General features: G+C 41.7%; 1 protein-coding gene across 5 annotated transcripts in view; it reads left to right on the top strand.

Annotated features, from left to right (window-relative positions):
- Positions 1–1,568: 1,568 nt before the first annotated feature.
- Positions 1,569–17,506, top strand: part of SH3GL3 (SH3 domain containing GRB2 like 3, endophilin A3) — a 42,902-nt gene continuing 26,964 nt past the window's right edge. The window contains exons 1-4 of one of the 5 annotated variants that reach the window (XM_066328351.1): positions 1,598–1,706; positions 4,673–4,767; positions 5,345–5,459; positions 8,454–8,530. In XM_066328351.1, the coding sequence (XP_066184448.1) occupies positions 8,528–8,530 (3 nt within the window). In that variant the 5' untranslated portion in view covers positions 1,598–1,706; positions 4,673–4,767; positions 5,345–5,459; positions 8,454–8,527. Of the gene's footprint in view, positions 1,707–4,672; positions 4,768–4,989; positions 5,124–5,207; positions 5,460–8,453; positions 8,531–17,506 lie in introns of those variants that run through there. The other 4 variants (XM_066328352.1, XM_066328353.1, XM_066328350.1 and 1 more) reach the window with 4 other exon arrangements.

Here is a 17,506-nt window from a genome sequence, read left to right as displayed (position 1 = left end):
TCTTTCTCTCCCAACCCAATCAAAATGCAGTGAGCATGACAGTGACTAACAGGGAGTCCCTGCTGCAGCCAGCAAAGCTTATCTCTGAGCTGCTCCCCAGGTCCCTGCATAAGTTTCAGCTGAATCATAACTCCCAAGTATCCTTACAGCCAGCATTATCACAGAGCTTATCTTCCTCAGAATCTAAGTGTCGCCTGGAATTGCTTTACCATGAAGGCAGAACCACATCTCTAATTTAAATCAGCTCATTCCTGATACACAGCAATATTTCAGTATATCATCAATCAATCCCTTCTATAACAACCAACTAAACAACTAAAACATCTTTTCAGCAGAGCTCTTTCTAGTCTATCTGTACTTCTGAGTAAGAGACTGCCCTTTGGAACCCTGAGCAGGTATGGAGTCACACCACCAAGTGGATTTTTCCTGGTGCACAGCACCAGCCAGGTGTGTTCTGGACTGCTGCGAGAGCTTTCATTTTTTTAAGAGCTATAATTAAATTACCACCTAGAATAATAGACCTGAGGTTAATGAGTTCAGACAGAGATGCTAGGTTGAGGACAGGAGATGAGACAGACCCATAATGAGACATTTTCAGCCTTATTAGAAATAAAACAGATTAAACCAGGCAGTTGACTGGCCTGGCTGGTGCCGGGGAAGTGCTCCCCGAGGGCAGGGCGCCCTGTGGGTGCCCGGCGGCGCTCCCCGAGGGCAGGGCGCTGTTGGGTGCCCGGGCGGCGCTCCCCACGGGCAGGGCGCCCTGTGGGTGCCCGGGCGGCGCTCCCCGAGGGCAGGGCGCCCTGTGGGTGCCCGGGCGGCGCTCCCCGAGGGCAGGGCGCCCTGTGGGTGCCCGGGCGGCGCTCCCCGAGGGCAGGGCGCCCTGTGGGTGCCCGGGCGGCGCTCCCCGAGGGCAGGGCGCCCTGTGGGTGCCCGGGCGGCGCTCCCCGAGGGCAGGGCGCTGTTGGGTGCCCGGGCGGCGCTCCCCACGGGCAGGGCGCCCTGTGGGTGCCCGGGCGGCGCTCCCCGAGGGCAGGGCGCTGTTGGGTGCCCCGGCGGCGCTCCCCGAGGGCAGGGCGCTGTTGGGTGCCCGGGCGGCGCTCCCCACGGGCAGGGCGCCCTGTGGGTGCCCGGGCGGCGCTCCCCGAGGGCAGGGCGCCCTGTGGGTGCCCGGGCGGCGCTCCCCGAGGGCAGGGCGCCCTGTGGGTGCCCGGGCGGCGCTCCCCGAGGGCAGGGCGCCCTGTGGGTGCCCGGGCGGCGCTCCCCGAGGGCAGGGCGCTGTTGGGTGCCCGGGCGGCGCTCCCCGAGGGCAGGGCGCCCTGTGGGTGCCCGGGCGGCGCTCCCCGCCGGCGCCGTGCCCTTGTCGGGCCAGCGCAGCCCCCGCCCGGCACCCGCCGCTGTCTCCATGCGACAGCGCAGCATGGGCGTCTCCCAGCGCTCTCATTTGCATAGCCCCGCGAGTGGCCAATGGGCGGGCGCCGCTGCCGCTGGTATTTGCATGCTGGCCGGGCGGCGGCCAATGGGGCGGCGGCGGCGGGGCGCGAGGAGGGCGATGCTCCCGGCGGCGCGCGGGCAGCGCAGCGCGAGGCCGGGCCGGGCGCGGGGACCTGCCGGGTGCGGGCGGCCCTGGGCCCGGGCGGCCGCGGGGCAGCGGCGGCGGGACCATGTCGGTGGCGGGGCTCAAGAAGCAGTTTCACAAAGCCAGCCAGGTAGGGAGGCGGCGGCGGCGGGGCCCGGGAGGGCTTTGCTGTTGATGGGCGGTTCGCCCAGTGCCCGCTCCCGCACGAGGCGGCGTGTCCCTCCTCCGTCTGTGGCAGCATCACCCTGGCACCTCCGGGGGGTGTTTCCTTCAGCGTTACCTCTGCGTCCTGGGCTTATGTTTTTGCTTGTCAGCTTCCTGTGCTGTTCTCACAAGAGAACGTTGCGCGTTCCATTCTTTTGCTTGGGTCTTCAGGTCTTTTCTTTAGTTATTAACATTTGTTATTTAGTGATGGGTTCGTGTTCGTGTTTTGAGGCCTCTGTTAAAGCTACAGCCTGTATGGTGTTCAGCTTTCCCCTAAAGAGTTCATTGTTTTGATCTTCCACGAATTCCTGGCTTATTATCCTACCTGGAATGCCAGGTATTTGTCCTGTAGAGGGTATCAGATGTTTCTAGAGTTTTCCCTCCTTTTCTGAATGCTCTACTCTTTATCTTCTCTAGAGTGAATCTTCATCTCCTTCCGACCCCTTTATCTCTTCTCTTTTATATATATGCTTTGCTTTAATAGCTGGTTTCTTTTAAGAGAGAATTGCCTTTCTGCCAGCAGGTAGACTGGTTGAATTCCATGGCAGGATGGTGCCAGTGCCAAACCTTGTATTGATGTAGGGGCTTCAGGATGTGGCTGCAGTGGCATTCTTCCACTGAAGGTTTTTGGACATCTCAGCTGCTTTGCTTGCTCATTCCAAGTCAAAGAGATCTGTATTTCTGCTGGCTGTCATTCATGATAATGCTAATATTGAAATTAGTGACTGTAACCTATTCAGTAAAATGCGACAACTGCTCTTGTCATGTTGAGAGTGAACAAAATAAAGGTTCATTGAGTGCTTGGCTGTCATCTTTCTAGGTCTTCCTTCAGCTATGTAGCTTGTCAGCAGCCCAAGTGCAGAATCTGCACTTTGTTTGGATACAGAGATGCTAAATATTTGTATCTAATGTTTCAGCAGTGTGCTCTCTTTCATGGAATGTACTGATCCTGAGAAATGTTGTGAATTGGTATCTTTTAGTTAACTTTCACTGTTCCTTTGAGAAAATGCTGGACCTGTAGAGTAAGCAAATACAAGGACAATTTATTAAAGATTTTGGCTTGTTTTGCATCTGATATGCTGGTAAGTGGTGCAGCCTTTGTAACAGTGAGCCTGTAACTCAGGAAGCAGAAGATACTTAACTGAGGAAGTTCGAGAGGTAACCACAGCAAAAATCCTCTCGTCTAGCAACTGGTAACAGTGCAGGTTACTTAATCCTGCCCAGATGTCAGGTAAACAAACAGAGGGATGGATGGGATCTGATAAAGGCAGTAGTAATGGTAGAAAGGAGCTGTAGAATATATTGAATTTGACAGCATTTATTGGAAAGTTGTGGTATGACTTCCAATATTCAATACAGTAAGGAACTGCAATGCATAACTCATAAGAATATTCTTCTCAGGATGTGTCAAAGGTAAAATTTCAGCTTCTTTTCAAATGCAGAACTGAGCAAGAAGTTTTTAATCAGTTGATTTAAAAAAAATCTTGTTATGGAAATGTGTTTACTAGGAAATTAAAATTCAGGAATAAGATGCTGGAATTTTTGATTTTTGGTTGGTTTTGGTTTTGGGGGTTTTTTGGTACATAAGATAACCGATATTTCTTAAGAGCTCATTCTGTAAGAATTCAGATAAGATGTTGGGCAAAATCATAGTGGGAAAATAACAGAAGAAATAGCATATATATATAGGAGATCAAAACATCCATGTCTAAACAATGAAACTACTTAGCTCGGACACAAGACTCAGTCATGCCTGGATGTATAAAGTTGTTGAACTAACAAAAATAAGGTGGAACATGAAAAATGGAAATATTGGGATTCTGTATTTTAGAAGAATACTTTTACAAAATGCTAAAGCAAGCAAATGCAGAGAGTGAGAGGTGTTTCTCTGCAGAAGATTTCTTAAATTTCCAAGTACTGTGGGATCACTTAGGGAGACACGGACCTTTGTGTATTGAGTGCATGAAAGATGCCAGTGGTAACTGTTAACAGCAGAGACAGGCATTGCTTGGGGAAAGAATGAAATTAATTCCTTTAGTGTTCCCAAAGGAGAATGGGGGCAGATGACAAAAACTGGCAAATGTCCCAGAGGACATTGAGGAATACTGGAGGGAATGAGACTACTGTCAGGACATGTGATTAAGGAATAAGAACAATATTTGAAAGCTGACAGAACCTAAGGACAAAAAATCTGAAGGCTGAAGCAAGTGTATTAAGACAGTCTGTATTTAACAGTTCATTCAGAAATGTGAATAAATACCAAAAAAGTGTCAAGACACATATATACTATTTCCATGCTAAAATCGACTTCTGTTCAATGGAAATAAAATACAATTCTAAATGAAATAGAGACTAGTATAGATTCATAGTTATAAAATATTAAGTAGAATAAATTGAATTAGTCTAAATTCTGTTTGCTCTTATTAAACAACTGAACTTTTCTTCAAAAGAACTGCATTTCAGTTTTGTTCTTGTAAAAAGCCTGTGTGTGTTTATGTAGGGCCTTTTTGTTGACTAGTGGTGGTTGACTAGTGATCACCTTTGAGTGTAGGCTTAAATTCTAAGTGCAGGAGTCCAGGAAAACAAAAATTACTTATGATTTTATACATGCAGTTGAGGTTTCTGGGGTGTTTGTCTGGTGCTTGTCAGCTTGGTTTGTCTGAAGTTACACTTAAGTAAATGGGTGTTTGCTTTATGAAAGGTCAGCAGCTAACTTTTTATGGTTACTAATGCCCTTGCAAAAATCAGGCATGACAAGCTATTACAAACTGGTTTGATGTAGTAAAAAGTCACCATGGGTCTCTCTGTTTGTAATCCAGTAATTCACGAGAAGTGTTAGGATGCTTTTCCCCTAAAATTTTTTACCCAGTTGTTGGGGTTTTTTTCACTGAGAATTGCATGTTTGTTGGTTTTCACTGAAGAACCCAGCAGTGAGATCTAGAAGACAACTCTTGTGTTACAGTGTCTGTTGAAATTACTGCAGTGAGGTCTGTACCCCAGAGTGAGTAGAGCGTGAGCTGTTTTTCTGTACATTCCAATAAATAAAGCTGCAGTGCTGCTCCATTATCTGTCCCCTAATGATTGCTTCCCCTGGTGTTAGGGAATGGATAGACCCAAAGCTTGGATGTGTCTCAAAGTTTGTGTGTCTGTTATGTAGTGATAACACCTTTCATGTTATTAGAATTTTCTTTACTATGCTTTCTACTTGGGTTATAAGTTTAAATTGATGTTCTTTAATTGAAAGTGACCTGCAATGAGGATAAGTTTCATTCTCTCCATTAAATATCAGTAATGATTCCTTGAGTATAGCTCATTTGACTTAGGAAATACCAAGCAGAACCTGGTAAGTGTCTTACCACCTCTCATTGGCTGATAAGCAAGGGCAGGCTGTTTCTCAGAGCTGAATAATTCATGTGCAACTCCCATGAAATCCAGCTCTTTTTTTTATATGTATTTTCAAATATAATATTTTTAATTAAGTTTTGTGTAGTTGTGTTCGCAATGAGAGTTTTTATCCTGTCACTTTCAGCCCCTGCCAGATCTGATCTGTTTTCCTGTTTTCAGTTTGAAAGCTTTTGAAGTAGGTGTGTGTATCTCTGCCTACTGGTTTTGCAGGCCTTGTTCTCGTGGTGGTTGTGCATGTGGGATAACCCAGGTGGTGGGAGGACTGCATCTTCTGGTGAGTACTGGGAGTATTTTTAGATTTTAGGAAAGCAGGAAGCACAGAGAGTGAATAACAAAGCCTCAATAGGTATTAGGTGCATTTCTAATTTCTGCTGTGCTCTAAAACTGCAGGTAGGCTAGGATCCCTGGGTAAAGATATGTGATTTTTTCAAAGGATTTGGAGGCTGCTGAGTTCAGAACCTCAGTCCCTTAGGGTGTTTTGAAAGCTCAGCCATGACACTGGCATAGGAAATCTGCTGTTGAGTTTGAATTCACACATTTTTTAAAATATATTTTTTAATTAATGGTAGCTGAAGGCTGTGTATAGAAGTAGTTTCAACAGCTCAACAGCTTAGTCATGTTGTATTTCTCAGGCTTAGTTTCTCAGAGGTAGTGGAAAGTAATGCTTTTCTGAGGAAACAGAACTGCCAATATTCACAATTATTGTGAATGTCTTATTTGTGATGTGGTCATCAACAGTTACTGCAGCATCTGCAGACTGGGTTCTTAAACCTTCTCCTATTGTCAGTGAAGAAAGAGGCTTCAAGAGAGTGTGAATCAGGAGCTGGTTCTGTTGTCTATAGATAGAGCCTACGGGGAAGCAGATTTTCTAACCAAAACAACCAAAACCTGTTATTACCTTTTGCTTTCTGAAAGTGATTTAACCTAGTGTAATAAATATATAAATAGTATGCGCTCTGTTTTGATTTTTTTATGTATCGTCAGTGGCATTTGTCTTTTCAAGTGCTGCAACTTTTTTAGCAATTTTTAAATGGCCTTTTTCTGTTTTTTAATTTTTTTAAACTTTCAGCTATCACCTACAGTTGCAGGGATGCTGCTTCCTATCTCCCAGATTTGTGCTCTTTCTCCATTAATTAATGTGGCATTTTGATCCAATCTGTTGAGTTGAAGACCAGATCAGAATCAAGACCATCTTGTTCCCCACACAGAATAGGTTGTGTGCTTGGATTTTGTTGTTAGGTTTTCAGGGGTGGTGGTGGTGTTTTTTGGTGATTTTTTTTTATTAGTTCTCTAGACTATTTTTCTTTTCTGTTATGTTGTAGATACTAGCCTAGACATAATATTTAAGCCTTTTTTAGAGTCCATGTTGACATTGAGTTGATACACAAAAACTTCAATCACACAAGTACTTGATGGCAAAGGAAGTTCTTTGGTAAACTTTATACAAAGAGAACCCGAACTTGACAGTGAGACATGAGAGGAAACTTTATTGCCTACATTCAGCTATATTTATTTCCTAGGACTGTAAGCTGTTGTCATACAGTTTGTTATAGTCCTTTCACAGCCAATATGAATTGATAAATCCATGACAGCACTACAGAGAAAGCTTCTGTCCTTTTCCTAGTTTTTATTAGATAATTGGATTTACTTTTCTTCAAATCTTACTGAATTGTGGAAGAAAAACAGTGGTGAAAAGGAACATTAGAATTTATTTTTTTTGTCTGATATGTTTTAAAATGAATAATTGTACTTCTACAGTTGTATTTATCAGCTGCTAAGGTAGCCTGGCAGTAAGGCAGCAGTGTACCAAAAAGAAACTGTGAGTGCTTCAGTTAGCACATGTACAAGTTAGCAGAAGGCAGAGGTCATATGCTCTGCAGCCTTTAACAGTGCAGCTCTCAAAGCCTGCAAGAGAGGGATCATAATGCAGTAACTTGGAACCTAGCAGAGATGCAGCTGCAATTTGGAAGGAGGTTATTTATATTTTACACATAAAATATTTATATGTGAAAGTCTGAATGGCATTGCAAAAGAATAGAGAGTGGCATAATAGAATGGGAGCTGAACTTTCTCCTTGAATTCATCTCCTTTTATAGCTTCTTGGCTTTGCTGTAGAGTTTTTCAGGCATCCTGAAAGTTCGAGTGAGAGCTGGCACTCCATCCCAAACTCCTGCTGTTGCCTGAGTCACTGCGGCACATGCTGGGTAATACATTGCAGTGCAGGCTCCTGAGAATCCTGCAATGCTGAAAAACAAACAGCCAAGTGAAACCCAGCAGCAGCACTGCATTGAGATTTTCTTCAGCAGCACTTGGAGTTACTTGAAGTTGCAGTGCACCTGCACTTTCTGTAAACACACATGTAATTCGAATATAAAATGCATTCCATCCTGCATCGCTTCTGTAAAAACTGTATAAAACCCAGACTTGATCTTATAACGATATTGTTAGGGACAAAATGCTTCTGTTTGTGTTAATGCCACTTTGACCCCAGTTTATTGCCATAGTCTCATTCTATTTTGTGCTGAGTTCTCATTGTTGGTCTCTTTTCTGTTCTTGGAGAGGAAAGCACTGCTGGAGTTTTATGACTAGTTGAGAGTTGAAGCTGTGGGTTTTAACAATGCTTCTCACAAGTCCACTTAGAAAAGAGCTATTCAAATGTCAGGTTACACCTTCAATTCGATTTTCCAGAGCCCTAGTGTCCTTTCACTGTGTACATGTTTCTGTTATCCAAGTTACTAAGAGTTGTATGCATTGATGGGAGAATATACCAGTTAATTTCCTGTAACATCTCAGATAGCACCAGCCGTGCACGTGAAACACAAAAATAACTTGGCCTTACTTGCTATTCAAAGGACAATGCCAAGCCTCTGAGGAGAATCAATTCTGTTTCTTCACTACCCTAATTAAGGTGCATTTTTGATACTGTGCTTGTGTTTAATGAACTGTAATGACTACAGTGAAATTAGTCTGGTTAACATGACTTAAGAATCAGGACTCAAAGGAAATCAAGGGGTTCTGAAATTCTGTTTTCTGTTATTGCCAGTGTTTCTGTTCTTATGCAGTCAGGTTACAGATCAGAGGTGAAAAAATAGAGAAGGTATTTTTAAATTTTTTTCTTAACCAAGCAGAAAAAGAAAAAAAAAAAAAAACAAAAAAAACCACCAAAAAACAAGTGTTAATGTTCCTAGGTAGTAACAGCCCCTTTATTCCTTTGTGAGTGTGTTGCAAATGCTGCTAGGTCTTACTGTTCTCATTCTTTTTCTTACAGATGCCAATAAATATAGTACTAGAAAGTGACATGAGTTCAAGGATAAAGAGACTGAAAGCTTGGCAAAGCTGAACATGGTATTTGCTGTTACCTTTCTTGTATTTAATACCCCTCTGGAATGGGCAGGCAATCTTTTAAAGCTGGAATTTTTGTGTAATGTTATCTCCTCAGCAGAGAATGAGTGTGTGTGTGTGTGTGAGAAATGTACTAAGGGCCATAAACAAAATGTTGGATTGGGAGTCAAAAAGTCAGTGTTTCTATTCAAAATTAGGATTTTGCCTTTTGCAATCCTGTTGAGAGAGATAGAAAGTGAAATTTGGTGCCTCTGCCATCTGAATGGAGCTAGAAAGTGAAATTTGGTGCCTCTGCCATCTGTATGGTCAGAGAACGCCATGAACACGGGAATGCTTTGTCTTTCCCTCCTGCAGGGAGTGTAGCACCTGCCAGCTTGGCATCTGGGTCACAGTAGATATGTGCAGGGTGAGGGGGAAGGAGACCCATTAAATGAGGAAATTGGTAGTCAAAGACCTTTCATCAATTCAGAACCAGCAGCACCAGTCTGCTCTTCTGAATTTTTTTCTGAATAAAATAATAATTTTAAAGATGTTAGGATGAGTTCTGTGTTTGGTGTGATCTACTTGGATGACTGCCTGAGGCACTGGAACATAGCAACTGTTACTTACCTTTAAGGTTAGCTGTTTATCATTTTATGGCTTCAGCTTCTGAATAATCCCTGCTTGCTTTTTTTCTCTGTATGTTGTAGTAACTACCTAGGATTCAAAGGGCCATATTTATTGCTTTGTTTTGTATGGAGAATGCAACAATCATGGCATTTTCATTGTGAGTTTGATGATTAAGAGTGGCCCTTCAGTGATCTCTTCAGCTGTGGTTAAAGGTTTCTGTTTCATGGGACTTGGCTTGATCTGCTGATGGATGTGCTGCGCCGCCTTTTTTAGAGGAATTTCTTTCTGCAAAGCCAGGTGCCCCCCAGAGGAGGACAGAGCCTTTTGACCTCATTTGCACTAGTGCTTTATAGCTGCTTGGGGAATTCTGCAGGGGTCTGTATTCTGTGTGTAAATTATACTTGGAAATTATTTCAGTTTTCTCTGTAATTTGTTTAATTTGCTAACAATGGAAGTGAATTCTGTGTGCATGGTGAAGGAAGTTCTTTCTGTCCCCATGGATGAAGTTAGTGGTGCATTTATGCAGTGCTGCTCTTACTACTAGAAAGAAGTGTGCCTTGTGGAGATTCAGGACAGTGTGTGTCTTAGAAATGGAGCTGAGGAGCCCTGTTATCATCAGTTGTTATTCCCAATTGCATTCGAGTTTGTGGTGCTGTGTGTAACAATGCCTTGCTGTCTAAAACCACTGGCAGGTTTTGAAATGGAGTTATGAAAACAAGGCAAATGTGTACAGTGACTTCCTTTCCAAAGTAGTCATGGTGAACAAAGTGATGAAATGATGGTTGTGGGTGTTTTCTTTCACTTTTCCCTGTCATACATGGAGGTTTTCTATTAAGTGAATGAAAGGGACATGGATTATTGCAAACTTTCTGACACAAGAAAGTGCTTGAGACTTGTTTGTTCCATTTAGGTTTTCCAACTCATGATGAGCACAGGTTGCATTAGCAAAGAGTAAGATATCTTTAAGTTCTTTCTTTTTTCCCATGGGTAATGTTTCTAAAGGCCTCCATGGATCCTAGCTAAGTCAGCAGGGCTGCTAGGAGCACAATGATGGATTTTTTAAAAATATTTGAGGAATGAGACTTTTAAGACCATTAAAAATTCAGTTGCATTTGTAGTAGACCCAGGAACTGGAAGCACATTGTTTCACAGTGCTCTGATGCTGGATATGAACTTAGACTTGGGAAAACTGTGAACTAAAATGCCTTAAAAAGAAAAAAGAAATAAACAAACAAACAAGAAACCCTTCAAGCAGCACAGACAATATGCTTGCTGATTCAAAGGGAAAATGTGCAATCCATGTACAGCAGAACCAGGTGGATTGCCTTGAGTAGCAAGTAATGGGGCCTGACTGTGTGGCAGAAGAATGTGGGTGTTTCACACTGTATCAAAAGCACAGGAAGCTACAGGACTGGCAGCTCAGATAAGTAGGAATGATGCCATTTAAATTAAAATAATGTGCAGTAAAAAGTAAGGGTAGGAGAAGGAGTTCCCAGTCCATTTTATAGTGATTTAAAATCCACACAGCTTGTCTAAGTGCTAAAACACGTAAACAGCAGTTTAATAACTTTGAAGGACAAATTTCTAACTTGTTTATGTGGAATGGGATTCTGTAAGAGTTACTGTCTGGAAAGTAGTTTCTGAAAGAGCAATAAACAGATTATTTGTCACTTTTCATGCATAAAAAGTAGACTTGCTGATAAACATGTAGACTTGGTGATGAGAAATGGCATGCTAATGTGAGGTGAAGTTAATTCTAAAGCAGATCAACTTAAAATTACAATTTTTGACTGTTGGTGTATCTGGCTGTGTACAGCTTCTGTTGACAGTCTTATTCTGCTTCCCCTGCACAGCTCACCTGGGGCACTGTACTGAATGATATTGATCACATTTTTGCTGGTAATGGATTCACTAAAACTGTCACTTTAAATGGCACTGCCAAGGAAGTTTTTACTTTAGATTAATGTGTAGTCGTTTAGTAACTTTTAAAACTAAAACCCCTAAATATTTGCAACATATCTTTCAGTGTTAGCAGCTCTTGAACTTTGACAGATTTAAAAATATTTGGCCCAAATACATAAGCTTTGAACTTAAAGATGTAAGTCACTGTTAAAAGTGCCCACGTCTTGGCTGTGTTATTTCTCCTGTAGTTAGTCTGCACTGGTGGTTAAAACTGTTTGCCAAGAAATTACTAAGACCCAAGTAAACTGCTTTGGTGTTGAATGTAAATGAATAGATGTGACTTCAGCAAAGGAAATGTGAATATATTCTGGCTTTACAGAAATCAAATTTGGTTATCCATGACTTATCCTGCACTTTGACAGGGCTCTCTGACATCAGTTGTGTGTAGGTGATCTTTCTAATCGTGCGTGTGGGCATTGGAGATGTGTAAGTGCTTGGTGTCCTAATAAGGTGGCCCAACGTATTCAGCCTTAAAAAAAACCAACAAAACCAACAACAAACCCAAAAAACTTTTACATCAGCTGATTTGTATTTAAATGGATTTTCCATAAAACTGTGGAATAAGCAGAAATCTCTGGTGGTGGAAATACAGGAGGGCAATAGGGTAGACATGAATTATGCAGTGCAGTTATGTGTTTAAAAAAAAAATATTTACATGTTTTAAGGATTTTAATTTCTTGTTCTGCATATGCAGGCTATGATCTTTGTGTTGCTTGATCTCTCCGATTTGACAAACTAGGATTTTTTTTTTTGTTTCAAATGGTGTGAAAGAAATACCGACAATAGTATGTTACTCTCACAGAAAAATGTTGCAATTGGCTATTCTGGAGCAACTCTAACTTACTCAGACTTCATGCAGGACCCAGCTACAGGGTGCCGCACTGGGGTATGGTTACAGTAAGTTGTAAAATACTTGTGCAGCTTTACATCCATGGGTAGGTCTGTGCTGAAAGCTGACTAGACCTTTCTGAGTTCAAGCCTGTGCTACAGTCAGCAATGTATTTAATGCTAACTTTTGCAAGAGGCAGTGGGAGCCATCTTCCTGAATAAGCTAAGGCAGTTTAACCTGAGAAAAGAGTGAAGGATCCAGTTTCTGGGTTTAATTCCAGGGCGTTGTGCTGGAACTGGTCGCATAATGTTCTGGGAACATGAAGTGTATTCAATTCCTCTTAGGAGCTATGAATCAGAGTAGTGCTCTCTTCCAGAACTATGACTGACAATATGCCAGCATTCTCTAGAACAAGGCAGAGCATAGATTTTCACTAGACTGGTGGCAATTGCAGCACTCAGTATGAAGTGAGCAGAAATGAAGAGGTATCGAATGGACAAGGTGATGTAAAGCGTATGGATTTAGGGCACAGAGGTCATTAAAGAGGTCAGACCCCCTCACTGTACACACACCTTTCCACTGCATGTGCAGGAACAATGTTTGTGCAGTCAGCTTTAGTAGCTGGGTGCCATCAGATGCAGCATAAAGTTCCATGGCAACTTGCATCACCCTAAATCTAGGCTGTGGTGGCCTTGCTCTACCTTCAGGGTAAGGTCCTGTCCACCTCCTTGAGTCAGTTCTGGGTGCTTGTGTGATCACACACACTAAGCTGTTAGAGGCAGCTTATCTGTCTCAAAATCAACCCAGCTCCAAAGTGTGAGCAGCTTTCAGGTGGATTAACCCACTGAAGAGCTCATAGCACACTAGAGTTGCTACTACCAGTACAAGGGAAAGGGAGGGAATGTCTCGACAGGGATGAAAAGGATTAAGAGAAGGCTAAGCAGCTGTAGAAAAGTACCTTAATGATTATTAGAATGTTTTGTTCATAGAGTAGAATAAACTCTGCTTTGTAAGGGATTTGTATCTCACTGAAGATCTGAATGATGAGCCCACAAGGAATCTCTGCTACCAGCTCACCCTGGGTTAATGGTGAATGTTGTGATTATGATGATGTATCATGTGAGGGCAAAATGATCTGTGTCTAATCCAGCAAGCCTGGGACAACTGAGGGGTTCAAGTGAAATGATGATCAACCTGGATATAGGTAAAAGCAATGTTCCTACAGTGAAAGCAGCACCTCAAGCTATATGAGGGCTTACACAGTGAGACCTGAGAGGCCTCAGCCAGACTTCAGTGAAAGACTGAGAATGCTGTTGAAAGAGAAGGAGAACACATTTCTTAAGTGGAGGAAAGAGTGCCTTTATTTCAACTGAGAGGAGTGTCTGTGGAAGGAAGTTCTGCTCAGTTGGAGAATGTACTACTACTGGGACAAAAGATGTCAAAACAGAGACACAAGTTAGGGTGATGTTAAAGGCAGCAAGAGGCATGTTAATCAGTAAAAAATGTGGTGTGACTTCTGTTCTCTTGATACTCTCGGCGAAACAATGTTTTAAGGGACTTATTTGACAATTACTTACTAGCATGTGTAAGAGCAATTTCTAAATATAGTCATGAGAGACATCCAGTATAGAAACATCTTAAATCACATGAGGAGTAAGAAGATAATAAGAAAGGTTCTCATATTATTTGGAAGGGAAATGTGTAAAGGGGTTATTTAAATCTCTGATTTAAAGGATTTTGGTTTATAGTACAATCACCCTTTCTCATCTTTGCAGTGGGTATATACAAGTATGTCAAAAGGAAGCCACACCTTCCTTACAAGCACAGGGAACAACTTCAGAAAGGGGGATTGTTTTAAGGCCAAATCAGAATGGTATTGCTGCCAAATGAAATTTTGCACTTGGAACCTGTGGAGGGAGGAAGATGTGTTAATGTGGTAACAACCAGTGGAATGCATGCAGTGTGTAACTTGTCTTCACAGCTCCAACTCCTCTCCATGCCGAGGAAACAGGATGAAATATTACCCAGTTGTACCTGAAAGAAGATGCTGAAAGAGAGGCAGAAAATGGTTCTGACAGGCACTGAGGTGCTGCTTGTCCTGGTCACTCTGAGGAGGATGGGCTGTCTCTGTGGGATGCACCCATTACCTCTACTTGTCTGCAGCGCTCACGCCCATTCTGTCTTACTATGTTGGCTGGACAAGCAACTGTCAATATAATGAGATGGAAGACCACAGTTTAGAATAAAACCCCCCGAAGTTTACTTTTCAAAGAAATTCAGAATGTTTTTTTTAAGCATAATTTGAAACTGAGCGAGAAGTTAGTGAAATTGAATAGTGAGGAAGGACAATCACTACAACTATATTTTTACCGCCCTTTGATGGCTTTATATTCCTCTTTTTATGCTCACTTCCACAAGCAAGATTTTAAACAGATTAGGGAACAGTATTTTAGATTTGGAAAATGAAATATGGAAGTAAAAGTGTGATTCTGTCAGCATGGAGATTAATGGTTTCAGGTATGTCATTGTTCTTGGCTATTTGGACTTTTACATCAATTAATTTAAATTACTGTCAGAGACTTTAGTGTAATCAGGTTTCCTCATTAAAAGCAGCTGTATTTTTTCTTCTGGAAGGTCTTGAGTCTGACACTGTTGTGTTTTTTTAAGTAGGTTTGCAGAGCAAATAATGTGTCTGTGTCCAAAAATTTAGATAAGTTAGTTTATTACATTTGAATTCTTTCAAAGATGTTTTCCATTAGAGATACGTACAATAATCATGACTTTGAATTTCTAGATGTATAAACGCATGTGTAAGCATAACTGTTGAGCTCTTTAGGAAACAGTGGAGGTTTGTCAGGAAGAGTTCAAGATTTTGCAGTACAAAGTAGTTTTTGTTGTACAATACATGTGCTAAAGAATAGCTGCAGCAGACAAGTTGGACTAAAATGTTCAGTAATAGGGTGATGTGTCACTGCCTGGTGCGAAATGAGTCACTCTCTATAGAAATGCAAAATCACATTATAGAGTCTAGAGTCTTGTACTTGATTCATATATGGACAAGACTGTCCTTTGTACATGATCCTGCTTTTCTTCAATATCTGTATGTATCTAATTTAAGCCCATAGACAGCATTGCATTGGTGTATGTACCATCTCATGCTAATGATCTGTTTGATAGGTGCCATTTGCTTCCATTCAGGACTCAGTGTCTTACTCTCCTTTTTTGATACTTTTTTAGATTTGATTAAAGACTAAGTATAGTTGTCAAACTGGAGTGGCTGTTTTGTCATATGTGAAAATACTGGCCTCAGAGCTGTATTTGGGCTTGCTTCAGAACAATTGTTTATGTTCTGACTGAAGAGTTACACTAAGTAGGAAAAATCATTTAGTGCTGCTTGGAAGGACCACATTTGAAGTCATCAAAGGGCAATGGGAAATCTTTCTGTGCAGAGAATTGAATAAGTCTAGAGAAAGCATGAGAGAGTTACTGGAGCTCTGTGGTTTATGCAGTGGCATAGAGATGAAGGCTTTATTTAGGAAAATTATTTTTGTTGTTGAAATGTGTGGATTTTGCTACTGCTGGAGGAGTAGATGGTGTGTAGGTAACTTGAAAAACTGAGTTTGCCATGAGATGGACACAGTTTCTGGAAGGCCCTTCTCAGTGTTTTTGCTGCCTCTGAAGTTCAGTAGCTACCAAAGGCATTAAGTGTAAAAACACTGTGGTTTAGAAGTGTCTTTGTGAAGCCTGTGTTTCTTACTTTTTCATCCCACTGGTGTGGTCAAGCAGTAAACTAAAAATTGCAGTGTTAGTGGGTACGCTCAGAAAGCCAGTGTATTTGCCTGGAAAGGATGCCAAGTCTGATAGGGATTTCAAGTTTAAAGCATTTAAGATTTTAGACAATCACTGTGTGTCTCAGAATTACAGACCTGGAAGCAGTGGCTGTGCCCCTATTCAGCTGGTTTAAGAGCCTGTAGGATCCAGAGGTAAAAGTCCAATTTCAGGATAAGGATTATTACTGCAGCAGATTGTCTGGGTAAGTTAATAACAAGTTCCATTAATCACTGGGTGGTCCTGCTCATTTGTGAAAAGACCATGGGGGAGCAGAGGGGGAAGAGTTGTGTTTGAATTGTTCTTTGTTGGAGCAAGAGCTGGGCCATTGCTGTTGAGATGTTGTTCTAGGTCTCTGTGGCTGGAATCAGGCATCTGATTTGTGACAGCTGCTCTTCTTTCCTTTAAATGTACAGCACTTTTCCTTTTACACTGTTCAGTGGCTAATGTTTAAACTCTGTGCTAGTGGTTAAAAAAATAAGGAGTGTGTATAATTAGAAAGTGGAGAAAGCAACTCTATGTTATGGGAAAGAAATAAAAAACACTTTTTACAACTACAGTTGAGGGTCTTGCCATAATTATCTGCATGTGATTACTGATTGCTTCATATTTTTCTCTCAAAAAACTTCGTAAAGAAAATGTTCTCAAAACAAATACTGTATGCATTATAAGAGAAAGGACTTAGCCTTTTAGGTTTATTAAGTGGTGGAATACATTCCTTTAAACATTTTCTGCTACAATTGCATTAAACATTTTGTATGCTTCTAGCTCATGTATTTAACATTACCTGGTAGAGCTGTAAGTCTCACCTGAAGCTTAAATCAAAAAGTATTTTGCTGCAGACAGGGCTGAAGGGAGGAGGAGACTCAAATCCCATTTACAAAATGAGGGGTTCAATACATGCTGGTGGTATTTTGTCTGAGTGACCGATTTCTAATCAAAAGCCTTTACTCTTGCAGGTGGTTTAGAACCGAGGTGTATTGTGTTTTCTGAGCCTGGCACTCAGTACTTTATAAGCCATTTGGCAAGTGTTCACAGTGCAAGTGGTGATGCTTATCTGTTGTGTTCTTAAGTTCAGGTGTCCGGGCATCTGAGGGAAAGTGCTCTTGTAATTTAAAGGCAGAAGGTCAAATTTAATGAAATGTGGAGTCATAAAGGGTGCATATCTATGTGATAGGATGCAAAGCTGATAGAAAGTGGGTTTTCAAGGAAGGGTTTATTGCAACCCTTCTTGAAAGCAAAGGTAGTTTTTATCTCTTTCTGGTTGTTTTCTTCCTGCTCCTTTTGTTATTTTCTGTTTCTCAAAATAACAGCAAGTACATGATCTTCTCTCGACTGTTCTCTACAGTATTTCTGTCCTAGGACTCTTTATTCTTTTAACCTTGAGTTGAAATTATAAATTACCAGGATAAACCAGTCTTGTACTTTGATAAAAGAACATGAGAGTGTACCAATAAATGACTCCTGAACAGAGCACTGAAGAGAACAAAAGTGTATGCATCTCTTGATGGGAACAGAAAAGAGACACTAGCAGGAAAAAGGGAAGGAGGGGCTGGCTTGTGAGAGAGAATATTTAGGATGGAATGTTGAAAGAATTTTTATCATCCCTAGATGCACAAAGAAACTGGTCATTCTAAAATGTTTCATTTCCTGCCTAAGTATCATTTCTCTGAACAATTTATCAACCCACTGCTCCTAGCCATGAGAATATTTTTTTTGACACTTATGCAACAAAAATGGAACAACAGCTG

The sequence above is a fragment of the Sylvia atricapilla genome, chromosome 13, assembly GCF_009819655.1.
Source record: "Sylvia atricapilla isolate bSylAtr1 chromosome 13, bSylAtr1.pri, whole genome shotgun sequence".
NCBI lineage: Eukaryota > Metazoa > Chordata > Aves > Passeriformes > Sylviidae > Sylvia > Sylvia atricapilla.
Note: the sequence above shows the minus strand (reverse complement) of the source record. Positions and strands in the feature narration are given on the sequence as shown.